Source organism: Bidens hawaiensis, unplaced genomic scaffold (genome assembly GCF_021521415.1).
Source record: "Bidens hawaiensis isolate Kalapana, Puna unplaced genomic scaffold, B.hawaiensis_p1.1 tig00024293_1, whole genome shotgun sequence".
Taxonomy (NCBI): domain Eukaryota; kingdom Viridiplantae; phylum Streptophyta; class Magnoliopsida; order Asterales; family Asteraceae; genus Bidens; species Bidens hawaiensis.
The window spans coordinates 212,421-226,881 of NW_027493830.1; the positions used below are offsets into that span (position 1 = coordinate 212,421).

The 14,461-nt window shown below is 35.0% G+C and overlaps 2 protein-coding genes across 2 annotated transcripts; both read left to right on the forward strand.

Annotated features, from left to right (window-relative positions):
* The first annotated feature begins 4,429 nt into the window (after positions 1 to 4,429).
* On the forward strand, positions 4,430 to 6,165 carry LOC143569023 (rho GDP-dissociation inhibitor 1-like). The gene is made up of 5 exons (XM_077055031.1): positions 4,430 to 4,594; positions 5,111 to 5,177; positions 5,323 to 5,541; positions 5,674 to 5,798; positions 6,091 to 6,165. Exons 1-5 carry the CDS (start codon positions 4,430 to 4,432, stop codon positions 6,163 to 6,165), a joined length of 651 nt encoding a protein of 216 aa, XP_076911146.1.
* A 7,074-nt stretch (positions 6,166 to 13,239) lies between these two features.
* LOC143569035 (ATP-dependent DNA helicase pfh1-like) lies at positions 13,240 to 13,990 on the forward strand. Its single transcript, XM_077055041.1, has 2 exons — positions 13,240 to 13,560; positions 13,925 to 13,990. Exons 1-2 carry the CDS (start codon positions 13,240 to 13,242, stop codon positions 13,988 to 13,990), a joined length of 387 nt encoding a protein of 128 aa, XP_076911156.1.
* The last annotated feature ends 471 nt before the right edge of the window (positions 13,991 to 14,461 follow it).

A 14,461-nucleotide genomic window follows, 5' to 3' on the forward strand; every position in this document is an offset into this window, starting at 1 on the left:
GTAGGTAAATTAGCATGCTTTCTGGTTAACAGTCTTATGTGTTGCAACAAAAACCGCCAAAACGCAAATCAGGTTAGCTACTTGCAATTGTCTAGCTCGCACAAATTCAGTTGTCTTGCGTATCTGATTATCTATTGTAACTTTACTTGCTGTTGAAAATTGTTATTTAATTAGAAATTGTTACTTAACACTTCATATTCTTGTTATATGAAATTATTGTAGGATCAACTTATACATGTTTAGGCACTTATCTTTCTGTGTAGCTTATATATAGAGGCTATATAAATATATCAAATAAAATTTTGGCATGTACCATACACATTATATCCAATTAAAGATTTTGGTTACAGTATAAAAAAAATTGTAATGATCTTATCTTAAAAGATGATACTATAACGGTGATTTGTGAAATCTAATTTTTCTTCTCTCAAATTAATATATTATTTGTAAAGATTTTGTGATTTAAGAACTGTAACTAGGGAAAAATAGGGAACAAATTAATTCAGAAGAACCTTAACCTGATTTGAAACAAAGATAGAAGATGATTCCAGGTAGATGATTCGATGCTTGATTTCCGGTAACTGACTGGCTATACGCAAAGAACAAGTGAGAATTGGGAGAATTGTGATGGGAGATATGATGGAAGATGTGTTGAAGACTTGGCGGGATGTGGGAGATAATCCTGCCTTGTGATGAGGGTAAAACTGTAATTGAAATCTGATCTTTATGCTTACGTATTCCTTTTTCTTCAAATCCTTCCAATTTGGAAGGAAAATGATAAACACTAAAACCCTACTTTTTTTCCTTTTCATTATTTCCTCTCTGTAAAAAGAACTCTGGAACATCAATTTTCTTCATTCTCTTCAAAATTCTTTCTTTTCTCTCCATTAATACTACTTCGGAACATAGCGTAAGAGTGTGACCAAAATGGAAGGGCAAATTAGGGGGGGGGGATGGTTTATTCATTCTCCACATGTAAGTCATATGTCGATTCTCTTATTTTTTTTAAATGACCATATCTTTTTTTATACGTTATTCTTTTTAAAAATAATTACACCATAAAATCGTACGTTTTTTTATCTTTAATATGAATATACTGTTGTTATGCTTTTGAGAAAAAAAAATTCAAAAACCCATGCATATGCGTAAAACACAATGGATAACACAACATACTAGAACACACCATAGAAAAAGACAACGGACAAAAAACTAAAAACTAAAAACACAATGTACTAAAAACCATATTGAAAAATGCAATGAAATTGTAACACGATGTATAAAAAACCCAATTGAAAAATAGGCTAACCATTAACACAATGTATAAAAACCCACTAATTTTTTACTTTTATTTTTATTTTATACATCAATATAATACTCATATTAAAGATAAAAAGACATCTATTATTATAATGACTTTAAAAAAAAACAGTATAAAAAAATATGAATGTTTTAAAATGACAAAGGAATTGATATGTGTGTTGTATATGGAGAAACAATCAACAAATATTTGATACTACTTTTATGTCATTCTCTCCTCTCTTTTTTTTCTATTTTCATATTACCATCAACCCTTAAATTTTATACTTCCTATTTGAACCAAACCCAATAAAAGATAACAAAAATAACACAATTGAAAAGAAAAAAAAATAAAAAGGTCCAATTAATCATACGGGTCGGGTTTATTAATACTAACAAGTTTTACCAGCCAGAGAGTTTTGATCTTTTGACGGCACAACGACTGTTGTTGTGTTCTAAAATATACATATTATTATATAAATATTTTATACACTTTTGAGCTAGATTTGATTTATTATTAACCTAGGTGACTCATATATAAAGTTTAAAGGTTTTAAGAGAATACGAGCTAAAACAGTGTATTAAACTAAACAGTGTACGAGCTACCATAGTAGTTTACGAACAAAGGAATCGAAGGTTTTTTGGAGTTCATCCCAAGAAAGAGAAAAAGGCAACAATAGTTTTGTGTCCGGTTTCAAAACTTACTCATCCAAATATCATTAATATTTGGTTTGAATTTATTGTTTTCTTTATGAATTCAGTTTTTGAACTTTATTTATTTGGTTTGTTCTTGAGTATGGTTGTTGGTTAAACCCCTAGACCACCTAGGTTATGATGAACTTTTGTTGAGATTGGATTTAGTTTGGACTTTGCTTTTGTTATGGTTTATGATTAAGTAAGAGGTTTCTTGTTATTTATTCGATGCATATGTGTTCTTAGGATTGTTTGGTGAATTTTATTGTTTTACAGTTTCCTTGGTGATTGTTTCATATAATATCTACTGTGTGTTTTTGACTAGTTTATGGTTGATATGCATTAAAACCATAGAAACAATATTAATAAATTAAATAGACCTAAGTGTGCTGCTAATCTAAATAGCTGTAAGGTGATAGATTATATGATAAGTCTTGGTTGTTTAAGATTGCTAGATTTAGTTCTTCGTAAGGAGTCCGTCTAATCTAGTCGAGTGAATGCTTTAAACCACCTTTGATTTCCGCGTTGTAAGGTAGGATTTCTTATAGAGGTACTTATCATAAAATAAATTAGCGACCGTAATCGAGTTTAATTAAACTGTTATTTTTAAGAACTTAATAGAGATCCATAGGTGTCTTCTTGAGAAGGGTCATGGGTCCTATTCGGGTTTTCTTTAAGTGACTAGTTTATGATACCGGTTCCATAACATAGCATATTCAACTAATTGACAATTGATACATTAGAGATTATAGCCTAGGTGGTTGATCATCATCATTTGAATTAAGTCTAGGTTTAAGTCGTCTATAAGTCTTAGTGATTAATTTAATATTAGTTTTTAATAAAACCCCCAAAAATAGTATAAATAAATAGTGACGTCTGTAGTTGAGTATAATTTAGTTAATTTACGTAATTTAAAGAGTATCGTGGGTTCGATATCCGGACTTATTTAGCTGTACTAGAGTCGACTGGGTCACTTACCGGTTAGTAGTTTTAGTTAAGTTAAGAGTCTAGAATTATTACTTAGTGTCTAGATTAGCGTTTATTTAGTTAATAAATTAATAACTACTTTTAGCACATCAACTGTCAAGTGGCAGTCGTCCGTATCATTTCCCGGGTAATGCTAACTTTAACTACGACAGCAGGCAGGCCCACACACAATTGAAACCGCATCCATATTTAGGTCTGAGACTCGTGCATGCATGCATGCTCCTGAAAAGACGCTAATTATACCAATTTCCGGATCACCGCACGACCAATTCCCCCATTTCATTCCAATCCAACAATTCTGTGTTTCACCTGTACGTCTATCGATTGAGCAATCTTTTTTTATTTCTTCAACGAATTAATTATATTCTCTACGTTGTGAACAGATTCTGTTGATTAATTGTAGAGGTGGTGTATCCTTGCTAGCTCGTCATCTGTACGTACAAGTATCACAACCTTAGAATTTATATATGCATGATGTCGAATTCTTCATCAGGGCTAGCCTGCGTCTACATGTTCATCTTCTTTTAATTGTTTATAAGTTTTGTGGGTATGTAACAGATTAACTTATTTGGATTATTAGGGTTGATAATTGGCAGAACTTAAATAACCATTATTTGTTATATATTTTGTTCAAACCAATCCGAAATCCGTACATGCGATTCGCTTTTTTTAAATGATTTTGGTTCAGTTTAATAGATATTGAACACTCCATTATTCTTTTAATAGTAGTTTTACAACCAACTTTAATTGAAAAACGTACTTAACGGCGATCCATGCTAGGGAGCACCGACCATCTTGTCAATTAGATATTTCGGGACCAAACTTGCAATATAGGTCAACTGCAACGAGTATCCGTGTAATTAGCTCATACTTAAAATTTCAGATTTGCCAATATACCCTTGTCTTTATTCGGTATAATTAATATGATCATTTTTGTATGAGTAAATATGATATTGCATAATTAAGTTTTGAGCGGATATACGAAATTATCTTTTTTTTTTATTATTTTGAGGAAATTTTGGTCCTTTATTGTTCAATCTCATCGTAGCCTTACAAGTTACAATGATCATCCCAATCATCAGTTTCTTGAAAAAATTTTACTTTTCAAAAATAATCTGAAAATGAAAAAATAATCATAATTTTAATCACTTCCTTTCCTCTTGGCAAAAGATAATAATATTATAGCACCTGTGATCACTTTAACCCAAACACTCAAAACTGATTATCTTAATTAATAGTTATTTTAAACACAAATTCAAACATCCCCTTAGTAATATTTCCGCCATAAATCCAAGTTTGTCATGTGTTTCTCAAATTTCATTTTTTTTTTCTGAATAATGTTTATTGCTAATTTGATTGTATTTCAACCTATTTGATGATGATATATATTTGCGGGTGTTCTTAAAGATTTCACACTGTTCTGAAATTCCAACACAAGCAAACCAAAACCAAGATGGGTGATGATAAAAATGAAGCAAAAGATGATGCTTCTGAATCTGGAGGGGTTCCAAGCACTGATCCCAGTGAAAGCTCTTTTTATGCAACAGATGAGGATGAAGAGGCCCGTTTAGAATTGGGCCCAAAAATAAGCATTAGAGAGCAGCTTGAAAAGGACAAGGTTATTACTTATTCATTCCTTATTCTAGATTATTTTTATTATGTTTAAAGGTGGGAAATAGTCCGGTCAGACGGACTGGTTAACGGGTCAAATCGGGAAATTTGGTCTCGTTTGTGCCGATTTGAGAAAAGCTTACTGGAAAACTGTTAAATGACGAAAATACCCCTGATTCGGAAGCTTATATCACATCTAAAGTTGTAAGATGACAAAAGTTGCCAATGAATGTACTTAAATAGAATCAACTACAGATTGATTGTCGATATAGTTAAGTAAACGCAATGGCTTTTTCATCATTTTACAACTTCAGCTGCAACACCTTTTAGATTTAAGGGCAGACTTGTCACATAATGTAACATGCATAATAAAACTTTTGAATGTTTGGATGACCTATGAGTGCATAATCACTTTTTTTATTTGACACGTTTTATATAAAATGCAGCGTAAACAAACCTTAATTACCATAAGTAAATGTTGAAATTGATACATTTAATTATTATGTGAGTTGTGTTGTTTCAGGATGATGAGAGCTTGAGGAGGTGGAAGGAGCAGTTGCTTGGAGGTGTTGATGTCAATGAGGCTGCAGGTATATCTTTAGGTGTCATGTTCTTAATTTGATAATAATGGCATATGTTATGACTAACATTTACATGCATACATACTATACATATATATATATATATATATAGAGTTGATTTTGATTCCATATAATGTACGTGCTGATTTATTAGGTATTGAAGAGCCAGATGTGAAGATCTTGAGTCTTAGCATAGTCGTTGCTGATAGGCCCGATATTGTTCTCGAGATTCCGGAGTCTGGGCACCCCAAGGGCCTTTGGTTTACTCTAAAAGAAGGTTGTAAATACAATTTGAGATTCTCCTTCAAGATCAGCAATAATATAGTTTGTGGGCTCAAGTACACCAACACTGTTTGGAAAAAGGGTATTAAAGGTACAACATTCTTTTGCAGAATCTATATATATTTGTTAACCTATCTATTGCTAAGCGGGTTTAAACTGCTGCTACCTTAATTAATTTGTTCAGATTTTGATTTATAATTTGACAACAAAACAAATATTGTAGTTGACAGCTCGAAGCAAATGCTTGGAACTTTTAGCCCTCAAGCCGAGCCTTACATACATGTTATGACTGAAGAAACTACTCCTTCGGGCATGTTTGCAAGGGGATCATATTCTGCAAAAACCAAGGTATTAATGTTTTCTTATGTTTAATGATGCTTTGAAAAACAGCAAGATTTGTGCTTTTTCATTAGAGGTGGTAAATAGGCGGTTGAGTAACTCATCAAAGAATAAATTTTATTTATTTATTCGATTACAATGCACCAGGTTTAACCCGCTAACACATTTTAGTCGACTTATTGACTTTTTTATTAGATTTGATTTTAAAAGCTATACAGTTAAAATAATAATAATCATTAATTTTGTACAAAAGTCAGTTCACTTGTTTCATCTATGTTAACCTCATTTAATTTGAATCCAGTTTCTTGATGATGACAACAAGTGCTACTTGGAGTTGACCTACACGTTCGACATCCAAAAAGATTGGGCCAACTAGACCGTTTTTCAAGAATCTTCGCTGTTTTTTTCTCGACTCAGGCTCACTAAGAAAGTTTTAGGCTTCCGGCTACTACACACATTCGGCATCAAGAAATATAATCTTTTTCATTATCTTGTGGCGATCTTCTATACACGACTGGTATATCATAACAATTCAAAGCATACATGAGGTGCAATGTGCAAACCTTATTTTCTTGATTTTCTAGTTTGGTTGTGGAACTTGATTTTCAGTTTTAATGATCATTGATTCGGTACCTAATATTATTGTTATAGTTGGAAAATCAGTGATATGGAAGCTGTCACTTATGGATAATAAGGATCTTGAGTTTAGCATTATTTTTAAGTTAAGATAGATTACTTTTATTTCTTTAACCTCATATGTGGTTTGTTCAAAAACATGTTACTGCTATTAATTTGATCAAAAATCAAAATATTGTAATATTCTCTTATCTTATTTTCTATAGCTTGAATCCTATTCTACTCATTTTGAGGTTAGATAGAATTACTTTCTAAATTTTGTTTAATTTCAAATAAACAGTTATAATTCAATTTTGCAAACCTCCATATGTCAAAATATATAACTACCTTATTTTTTTTGTTTTCTGTGTAGATTCGCAATGTTAACAAAATATGAGCATATAAATGAACCAATAGATGAAATTTTAAAAGAGAAAAATATAACAAAAAGCCATACAATTGACAAAGAGCGTAGTCAATATTGTAAATGAGCCAATACATTAAATTTGAAAAGACAAAAATATAACAAAAAGCCATGTAATTGACATAGTCAAAATCTTTATGGTTCTGTTCTATCGGGTTTGATGAAAATTTTGAATTGAACCACTAATTTATGAATTTAGATTAAAAGATATCGGCCGAACCATTCGACTTTCACGGTTGCGATTTTGTACTAAAAGATATATATTTTTTTCAAATGGATGAATTTTTATTAGAATTTTAAACATGATCATTATCGTTAATGAACATAGCATACATACATAATATTATATTTCTAATATAAAAATAAGTAAATATATAATGCATGTTAAGCGTGACAGGCCAGTTCCAAGTTTCAAAACCGAAACTCGGACCATTGAACGTTAAAATATTATGCCCTGAACTAATCGTATTATATATATATATCAATAACCAAATTTATCCTTCCTTATGAAACTACTACATTACGTGTACTCTTATCCAAACAGCCCAACAGCCAAACATTATGACGTCTTTCACCACTACCACATTCACCTCTTCCACCGTCATCCACTTTTTACTTCGACGTCACAACTGCACAGCCAATAATCTACCGCCACTCACGGTCTTCATAATTACAATCTCAAGCGTCAGGTTGCTGCCTTCAGCCACCGTAAGCCCCGACTATTTTATCTATCTGTGCGTCAACATCTTATACAATTATACAACTCTCTCTCTCAGGTTTTTTGAGCTGTAAATGATCATGCTCTGATATTTTACGATTGGTGGAATCTATTATCACTACAACCTGATTTTATTTAGGGTTTTGTTGTACATGTATATTTGTACATTTCGTAGTTGTGCTGCTTTTACCCACAATTGTTGACTATTAACTTAATATTCGCTCACAATTACATAGACACAAATGTATGTATGTATGTATGTTTTAGCCGTTCACATACTTTGTTGCATCTTAGATTATTAATTTATTATTATCAACTTCATTGTCAGTGTGAATAAGTGGAACACCTTACGACTGATTGCCGGTCAACATAAAAATGCAGTCTTGATATTAATATTAATGGCTCTTCAATACAAAGATTAGTTACCGATTAACGCATCTTTTGCAGGGATTAGAAAACGGTATTAAAACTATCATGCTTTGATATTTTTAGGGCTTAATTATTACTACATGTATATTTTGTGCCTTTCTAATTGTGCTTCTTTTAGTTTGACATCAGAACTTCTGCAGTTCCTTTTTTTCTTCTCAAGGACTTGCAAATATGTTGTATTTTTTTCATTTCAAAACTGAACATATAAATAAAATAGTTACTCTCTCAAACCCAAAAAATCAAATGCAATATGTACTGTGTCTTGAGGAAACTTTTAACTTCAAAGTTACTATTTAATCTGCCACATGGCCTAATTTCTCCTCCTTGCCGATATAATAATACGCCTTTAACCAAATCTATCTACTTCCGGGGTTATTTGTTCTACCGACAACAGCTTCTAACAGTATTCATTAGCTGTTTCTGTGTTTTTTGTCGCTGACATAACGATACTGCTGCTAACCTGGAATATATGACTTTGACATGTCAGCAACTTATTGATTACGCCTTCTTATCTGTTGTTTCTTAATGGTATTTAAGTGACGTCTTGCTGCCAGATTTGTACTTAACTGCTTTTTTTTTTTTTTTTTGGCAGGATGCTGATTTGTTAGGACCACTGCATCTTTGGTATATATTTATCTTAAACTTAATGTTTACCTGCCCCTTTTCTTTATCCTAACGCTCTAATGACTGTCGTAATTTGATGTTATACATTCAATTTGTGTTTGCAATGTCGTAATCATTAATACGTTTAACACTTTAGAGTTTTGACTGTTTTACATCAGTGTTGTCACTTGCTGAAACGGGCCAAAAATTTATGTTCATTTACTTTAACTTTAGTTACTATAATACTATATGTTCTTAGATTGCATCATTTACATAGATGTCTTCTAATAGTAGTAGAAAACATTCACGTAACGTCTCCGCTTCGTATGATGGCTTCGCCTCTGTTGAACAGTGCAAACGTCGCGAATCAATGCTTCGTGCTTCTACATCACGTGTGTCCACATATATCGACCTTGGTGACTGCTGTTGTGTTTGTCAGTTTTGTGGAGCGTATTTCTAGTATGCAGAACGTTCGTTGTCTACATCCCGTAATGGCAATCCACGCAATACACAATGCTACAAAGGCGGCGACATCAAGCTTCCTTTTTTCAGGTCATATAGCCCTGCTATCGTTCAACTTTATGACCAACCTCATTTCCTTTCGAATATTCGTGCGTATAACTCTATGTTCTCTCTGACTTCTTTTGGTGCTAAAGTCGACAACTCCGTTAACACATCTTCCGGACCTTACGTTTTTAAAATAGGTCAGATCCATCATTGGCTAGGCAGCCACGACACCCATAACGAGGTATCCAATAGACTCCGTTTCTTTTCCGGGGACACAGACTCTACTATAAGTCCCGATGTTGTATCGCTGCTGCTCACAGAACTTGAATCTAAGAATGAATTGGTCAAGCTTTTCCGCACGGCTTGAGACATCTGCCGGTCCACTGAGCTGCCTACATTTTCAAGTCGTTTATATGCAGGTCCTCCTGAAAGATGTTATGACACCCCTGTGAATGACTGCATCGGCGCAATATTGCTGACGATGACCCTTCAACTGATCGCTATGACATTGTTATACGTCATAACGATGGGCCTCCGCAAAGAATAAGTAAACTACACCAGTTATATATGCCACTTCAGTATCCATTGTTGTTTATTTATGGAGAAGCTGGACGGTCTCCGAGACTTCGATTACATGGACAAGCCTCAAATTGTGAAAAAAACCTAACAATGAATATGTATTACAGCTACCTGTTACATGATTGTCAAAATCTTTATAGTATTCTTCTTAGAAGTGGCCACTTATTCCAGCAGTACTTGGTGGATGCGTACGTCTGTTTAGAAGAAAGCCGTCTTGAATACATAAAGGCAAAATCGAAAGACGTTTAGGACCGAGTTTTTACAAGGACTAAATGACGCCGTTCGGCGCGGTGACACCAATGGACGTGACATTGGGAAGAGAATGATTTTGCCCTCATCTTTCACTGGAGGGCCTCGGTACATGTATAAGCATTACCAAGACGCCCTTGCAATATGTCGCATTCATGGAAATCCACAATATTTCATAACTTTTTTACGTGTAATGTCAAATGGCCTGAGATCGAAAGATATGTTCTCAATTTCCCTCACTTAAAGCACAAGATCGCCCAGACATAATTGCAAGAGTCATTCAGCTTAAAGTTATCTCATTAGTTAAATTTCTAAGGACTCACAGGCCATTTGGTGAGGTGCCGGCTGAATTGTACACCATAGAGTTTCAAAAAAGAGGTTTGCCACATTGTCACCTACTTTTGTGGGTGACATCACCATACAAGATTCGTAACGCTGAACAACTAGATAGTTTCATTTCCGCTGAAATACCCAACCCTGTAACAGAACCAACGTTACACAAAGTCATCACTGACTTTATGATACATGGTCCGTGTGGTCTCCTTAACCCTAACGCACCGTGCATGAAATCTGGTTGTTGCTCAAAAAAATTCCCAATATTGTCCAGCAACCATGTTTGACAAAAACGGTTACGCGCACTATAAAAGTCGCTCGGTTGGACACGTGTTTTGTAAAAACCATGTTGACATTGACAACGGTTACGTCGTGCCATACAATCGTGTATTGTCTTTGCACTTTCATGCTCACATAAATGTCGAGTACTGCGGCTGGAATATGATGATTAAGTACCTATTCAAGTACATATCAAAAGGAGCCGACCGCATACGTTACTCGATAAACTAAACACCCAACAACAACGTGGACGAACCATCTACCAGTGACCCTCACGTGGATGAAATTTCAAACTTTGTAGACAGTCACTTCATCTGTCCACATGAAGCATCATGGAGGATCCTAAATTTCCCAATTTATCACAGAAACCCGCCTGTACAGGCTTTGGCCGTACACCTACAAGATATGCAGAATGTTACTTTTAGAGACGACGACAGCGTTGAATCTGTGTTACAAAACTCCTTTTCAAAGAAAACTACTTTAACAGAATGGCTACGTAACAACCGTAACGACCCAAGTGGTAGGCAACGTACCTACGCTACGTGGACTATCTTTCGGAATATAGATGGGACGCAGGTGACAAGTTTTGGCTCAGAAGAAAAACGTCAACGAAACAACCCGCAATAGGAAGGCTAATATACATTCACCCAAGTTGTGGCGAAACGTTCTTTTTACGACTACTTCTATCACATCAAAGAGGCTGCCAGTCATTCAGGGATATACGTACTATAAACGGTCAACTAGCACCTACATTTAGAGACGCATGTCAGCTACTTAACCTTACTAGACGATGATAGAGAATGGTCGTCCACGTTTGAGGAAGCATCTGCTTGGGCCACTTCTTCAGAATTACGGTCGCTTTTTGCCCACATGCTTCAGTATTGTGACATATCAAATCCGCTACAACTTTGGGAACAACACTGGCACAAAATGGCAGACGATGCGCTTCACACACACCAACTTCTCATTTGTGATGACCAGAAACAGTACGTGCTACAAGAGCTTGAATTGCTACTGCGTACCGCTCCCATACCAGTTACGTTGTCCAAATATGGAATACCTTTACCTGATGCACATTCACTCCAATGCCTTAACAACAGACTTCTATTAGAGGAAAAAAACTACGACAGAGAAAGCCTATCACGTGAACACCAATCACTCAAAAATCACCTTAACAGCCAACAGAAAACAATATACGACGATGTAATGTCAGCCGTAACCTCAAACACACAGCTTTTAGCTTTCATTTATGGTCACGGTGGCACAGGCAAGACTTACTTATGGAACACAATCATTTCCGGGCTTCGTTAAGAAGGAAAAGTTGTCCTTGCAGTTGCTGCGTCTGGTATAGCATCGCTACTACTACCTGGTGGGAGGACCGCACATTCCAGATTCAAAATCCCGTTTGACCTCTACGATGAATCAACGTGCTCAGTCTCCAAAAACACACATCTCGCACAACTATTGACTGAGGCATCTATTATAATATGGGATGAAGCACCCATGAACGACCGCCGATGCTTTGAGTCGCTAGACAGATCCTTAAAAGATATATTAAACAACGATCAATGCCCTTTCGGTGGCGCGGTGATTTTCAGACAAACATTACCAATCATACCCAAAGCCTCAAAAACAACCATCATCTCCTCTTCACTCCCACGATCATATCTATGGAACAAATTCGTTTTGTTTAAACTCACAGAAAACATGCGCCTTCAAAGACCTTCACTAACCTATCAAGAGAAAGAAGATATAGTCAAGTTTTCAGAGTGGGTTTTAGCAACAGGCGACGGAACCATTGGCACCCCAGACATCGAGGACCCAGACAGCCACCTAATTTGTTATGATGAAAATCAATCAATCAATCAATCAATCATGCCCAGTAAAATCCCACCGACAGCAAAGCTATAAGTAGGGTCTGGGGAGGGTGGGATGTAGGCACACCGTACCTCTATCCAAAGGAATAAAGAGGTGGCTTCCAGAGAGACCCTCGGCTCTAAGAACATGCGTATGAAGCAAAATAAAGGAAAATAAAGCAAAATAAAGGAAATCAAATTTTAACAGTTATATAAAAACTACTACTAATTATAATAATATTAATATTAATATTAATATTATTATATAATATTAATAATAAGATCACAGTTTAACAGCTATATAAAAGCTAATAATAATAATAATAATAATAATAATAATAATATATGCAAGGGAAATACCATTATGGTATGTGGACTAAATAAGTTAAGTCTAAGCCCTAAGGTATTCAATTCTCTCTAAAAATCCTTAACTTTAATCCTTAACTTTGTTATGATGAAAATGCACTCTACAATCTTATAAATTTCATATATGACAAAGAAACACTACGGAATCCATCCCCATAGTCACTTTCACGAAAAGCAATTGTCTGTCCCACAAATGAGAAGGTTCACAACATGAACACCTTAGTACATAACATGTGTCCAGGAAGAACGGTTTGCTATCTAAGTTCAGACTCAATAACCCCCAACGAAGGCACTCACGTTGACCCATGTGCACTTTATCCGTCAGAGTACCTTAACATGCTGAACTTTAATGGTATGCCACCACATCGACTCGAGCTAAAGAAAAACACACCTATCATTCTACTCAGAAACATAAACCCAAACGATGGGCTATGCAATGGCACCCGACTTATAGTTACACAACTACTTCCTAGAATAATTGAGGCAAAAATAATGACCGGTAATCGTATTGGTCGTCGTGTGTACATACCACGAATATCATTGACACATAAAGACAAAGAACTTCCGTTTTCTTTCAAAAGGAAGCAATTTCCTGTGAAACTGTGCTACGCAATGTCCATTAACAAAAGTCAAGGCCAGTCACTAGACAAAATTGGTGTATATCTTCCCAAACCCGTTTTTAGCCATGGTCAACTATACGTAGCATTATCAAGAGCTACAGCCCCAGATGCACTAAAAATTCTCATTGTACCACAAGAAAACTATGCACCGTCTACAACAAAGAATATTGTTTACTACGACTTTATCTACAGCGTAAATAGTCGTTAGTTTAATAACGTACATAGGTCCGCCATACATGTACAGCATAATAACATACATATGTTACCCATACGTGTTTGTATTGTACATAAACTCCAGTGTACAGAGCGTTATACGTTTGCCAATACTTATATATCTTCTAAAACAACAGATGGAACACCAACAAATTAATGACATTAAGGTCGGCACTCCTCCCGGCCCCCTCGAAGTAAGAATAATAAAGAAATGGATACCACATGCACGACGACAAGACCTATGCTACCTATTTGTGGATGTCCATGTACGTACTATATGCTATTCTACCTACATATTATTAGCTGTCATTTATTTTAACTCACCTTTTCTTTTATCATAACAGGGAAACGCCATTGAGGCCATTGCAGACGCCACGGATGAATCATACTTTGACAGTCATCAGCGTTGAATCATGCTACTGTATAAGAGAAACGCTGGCAGTTGCTGCAAAAAACTACCAACCGGCTGTCTCACATGAGGCTTCACTTTCCATGGGAAGAAGCGCTATCTTTACCCCCATACAAAACGACAACATCCCATCATACCACTTCGAATTTGTATCACAAAAGAACCAAAACAACTTGCAGGTAAAAACTTTTAGGTATTCTTTTAACCCCCGTATCAACTGCAACTACATGATCTAACATATCCAAACATTAAAATCATGACTAGAATCTCCAAAATTCATTATCATACATGATCCATTATCATACTTATTTTTCTTTTCTTTTCTTGGCTTAAAAATACACGTGTACAGTAACCCTTTCATTGGTTGTGGTTTTGGGCGTAGGTTGGTGCCTATCAGTCAAATAAAGGCTTAAGCCAATGGTCAGAACATTAATAAATGATATCTTAAAATTTCACTTTTAGTGTCAGAAAA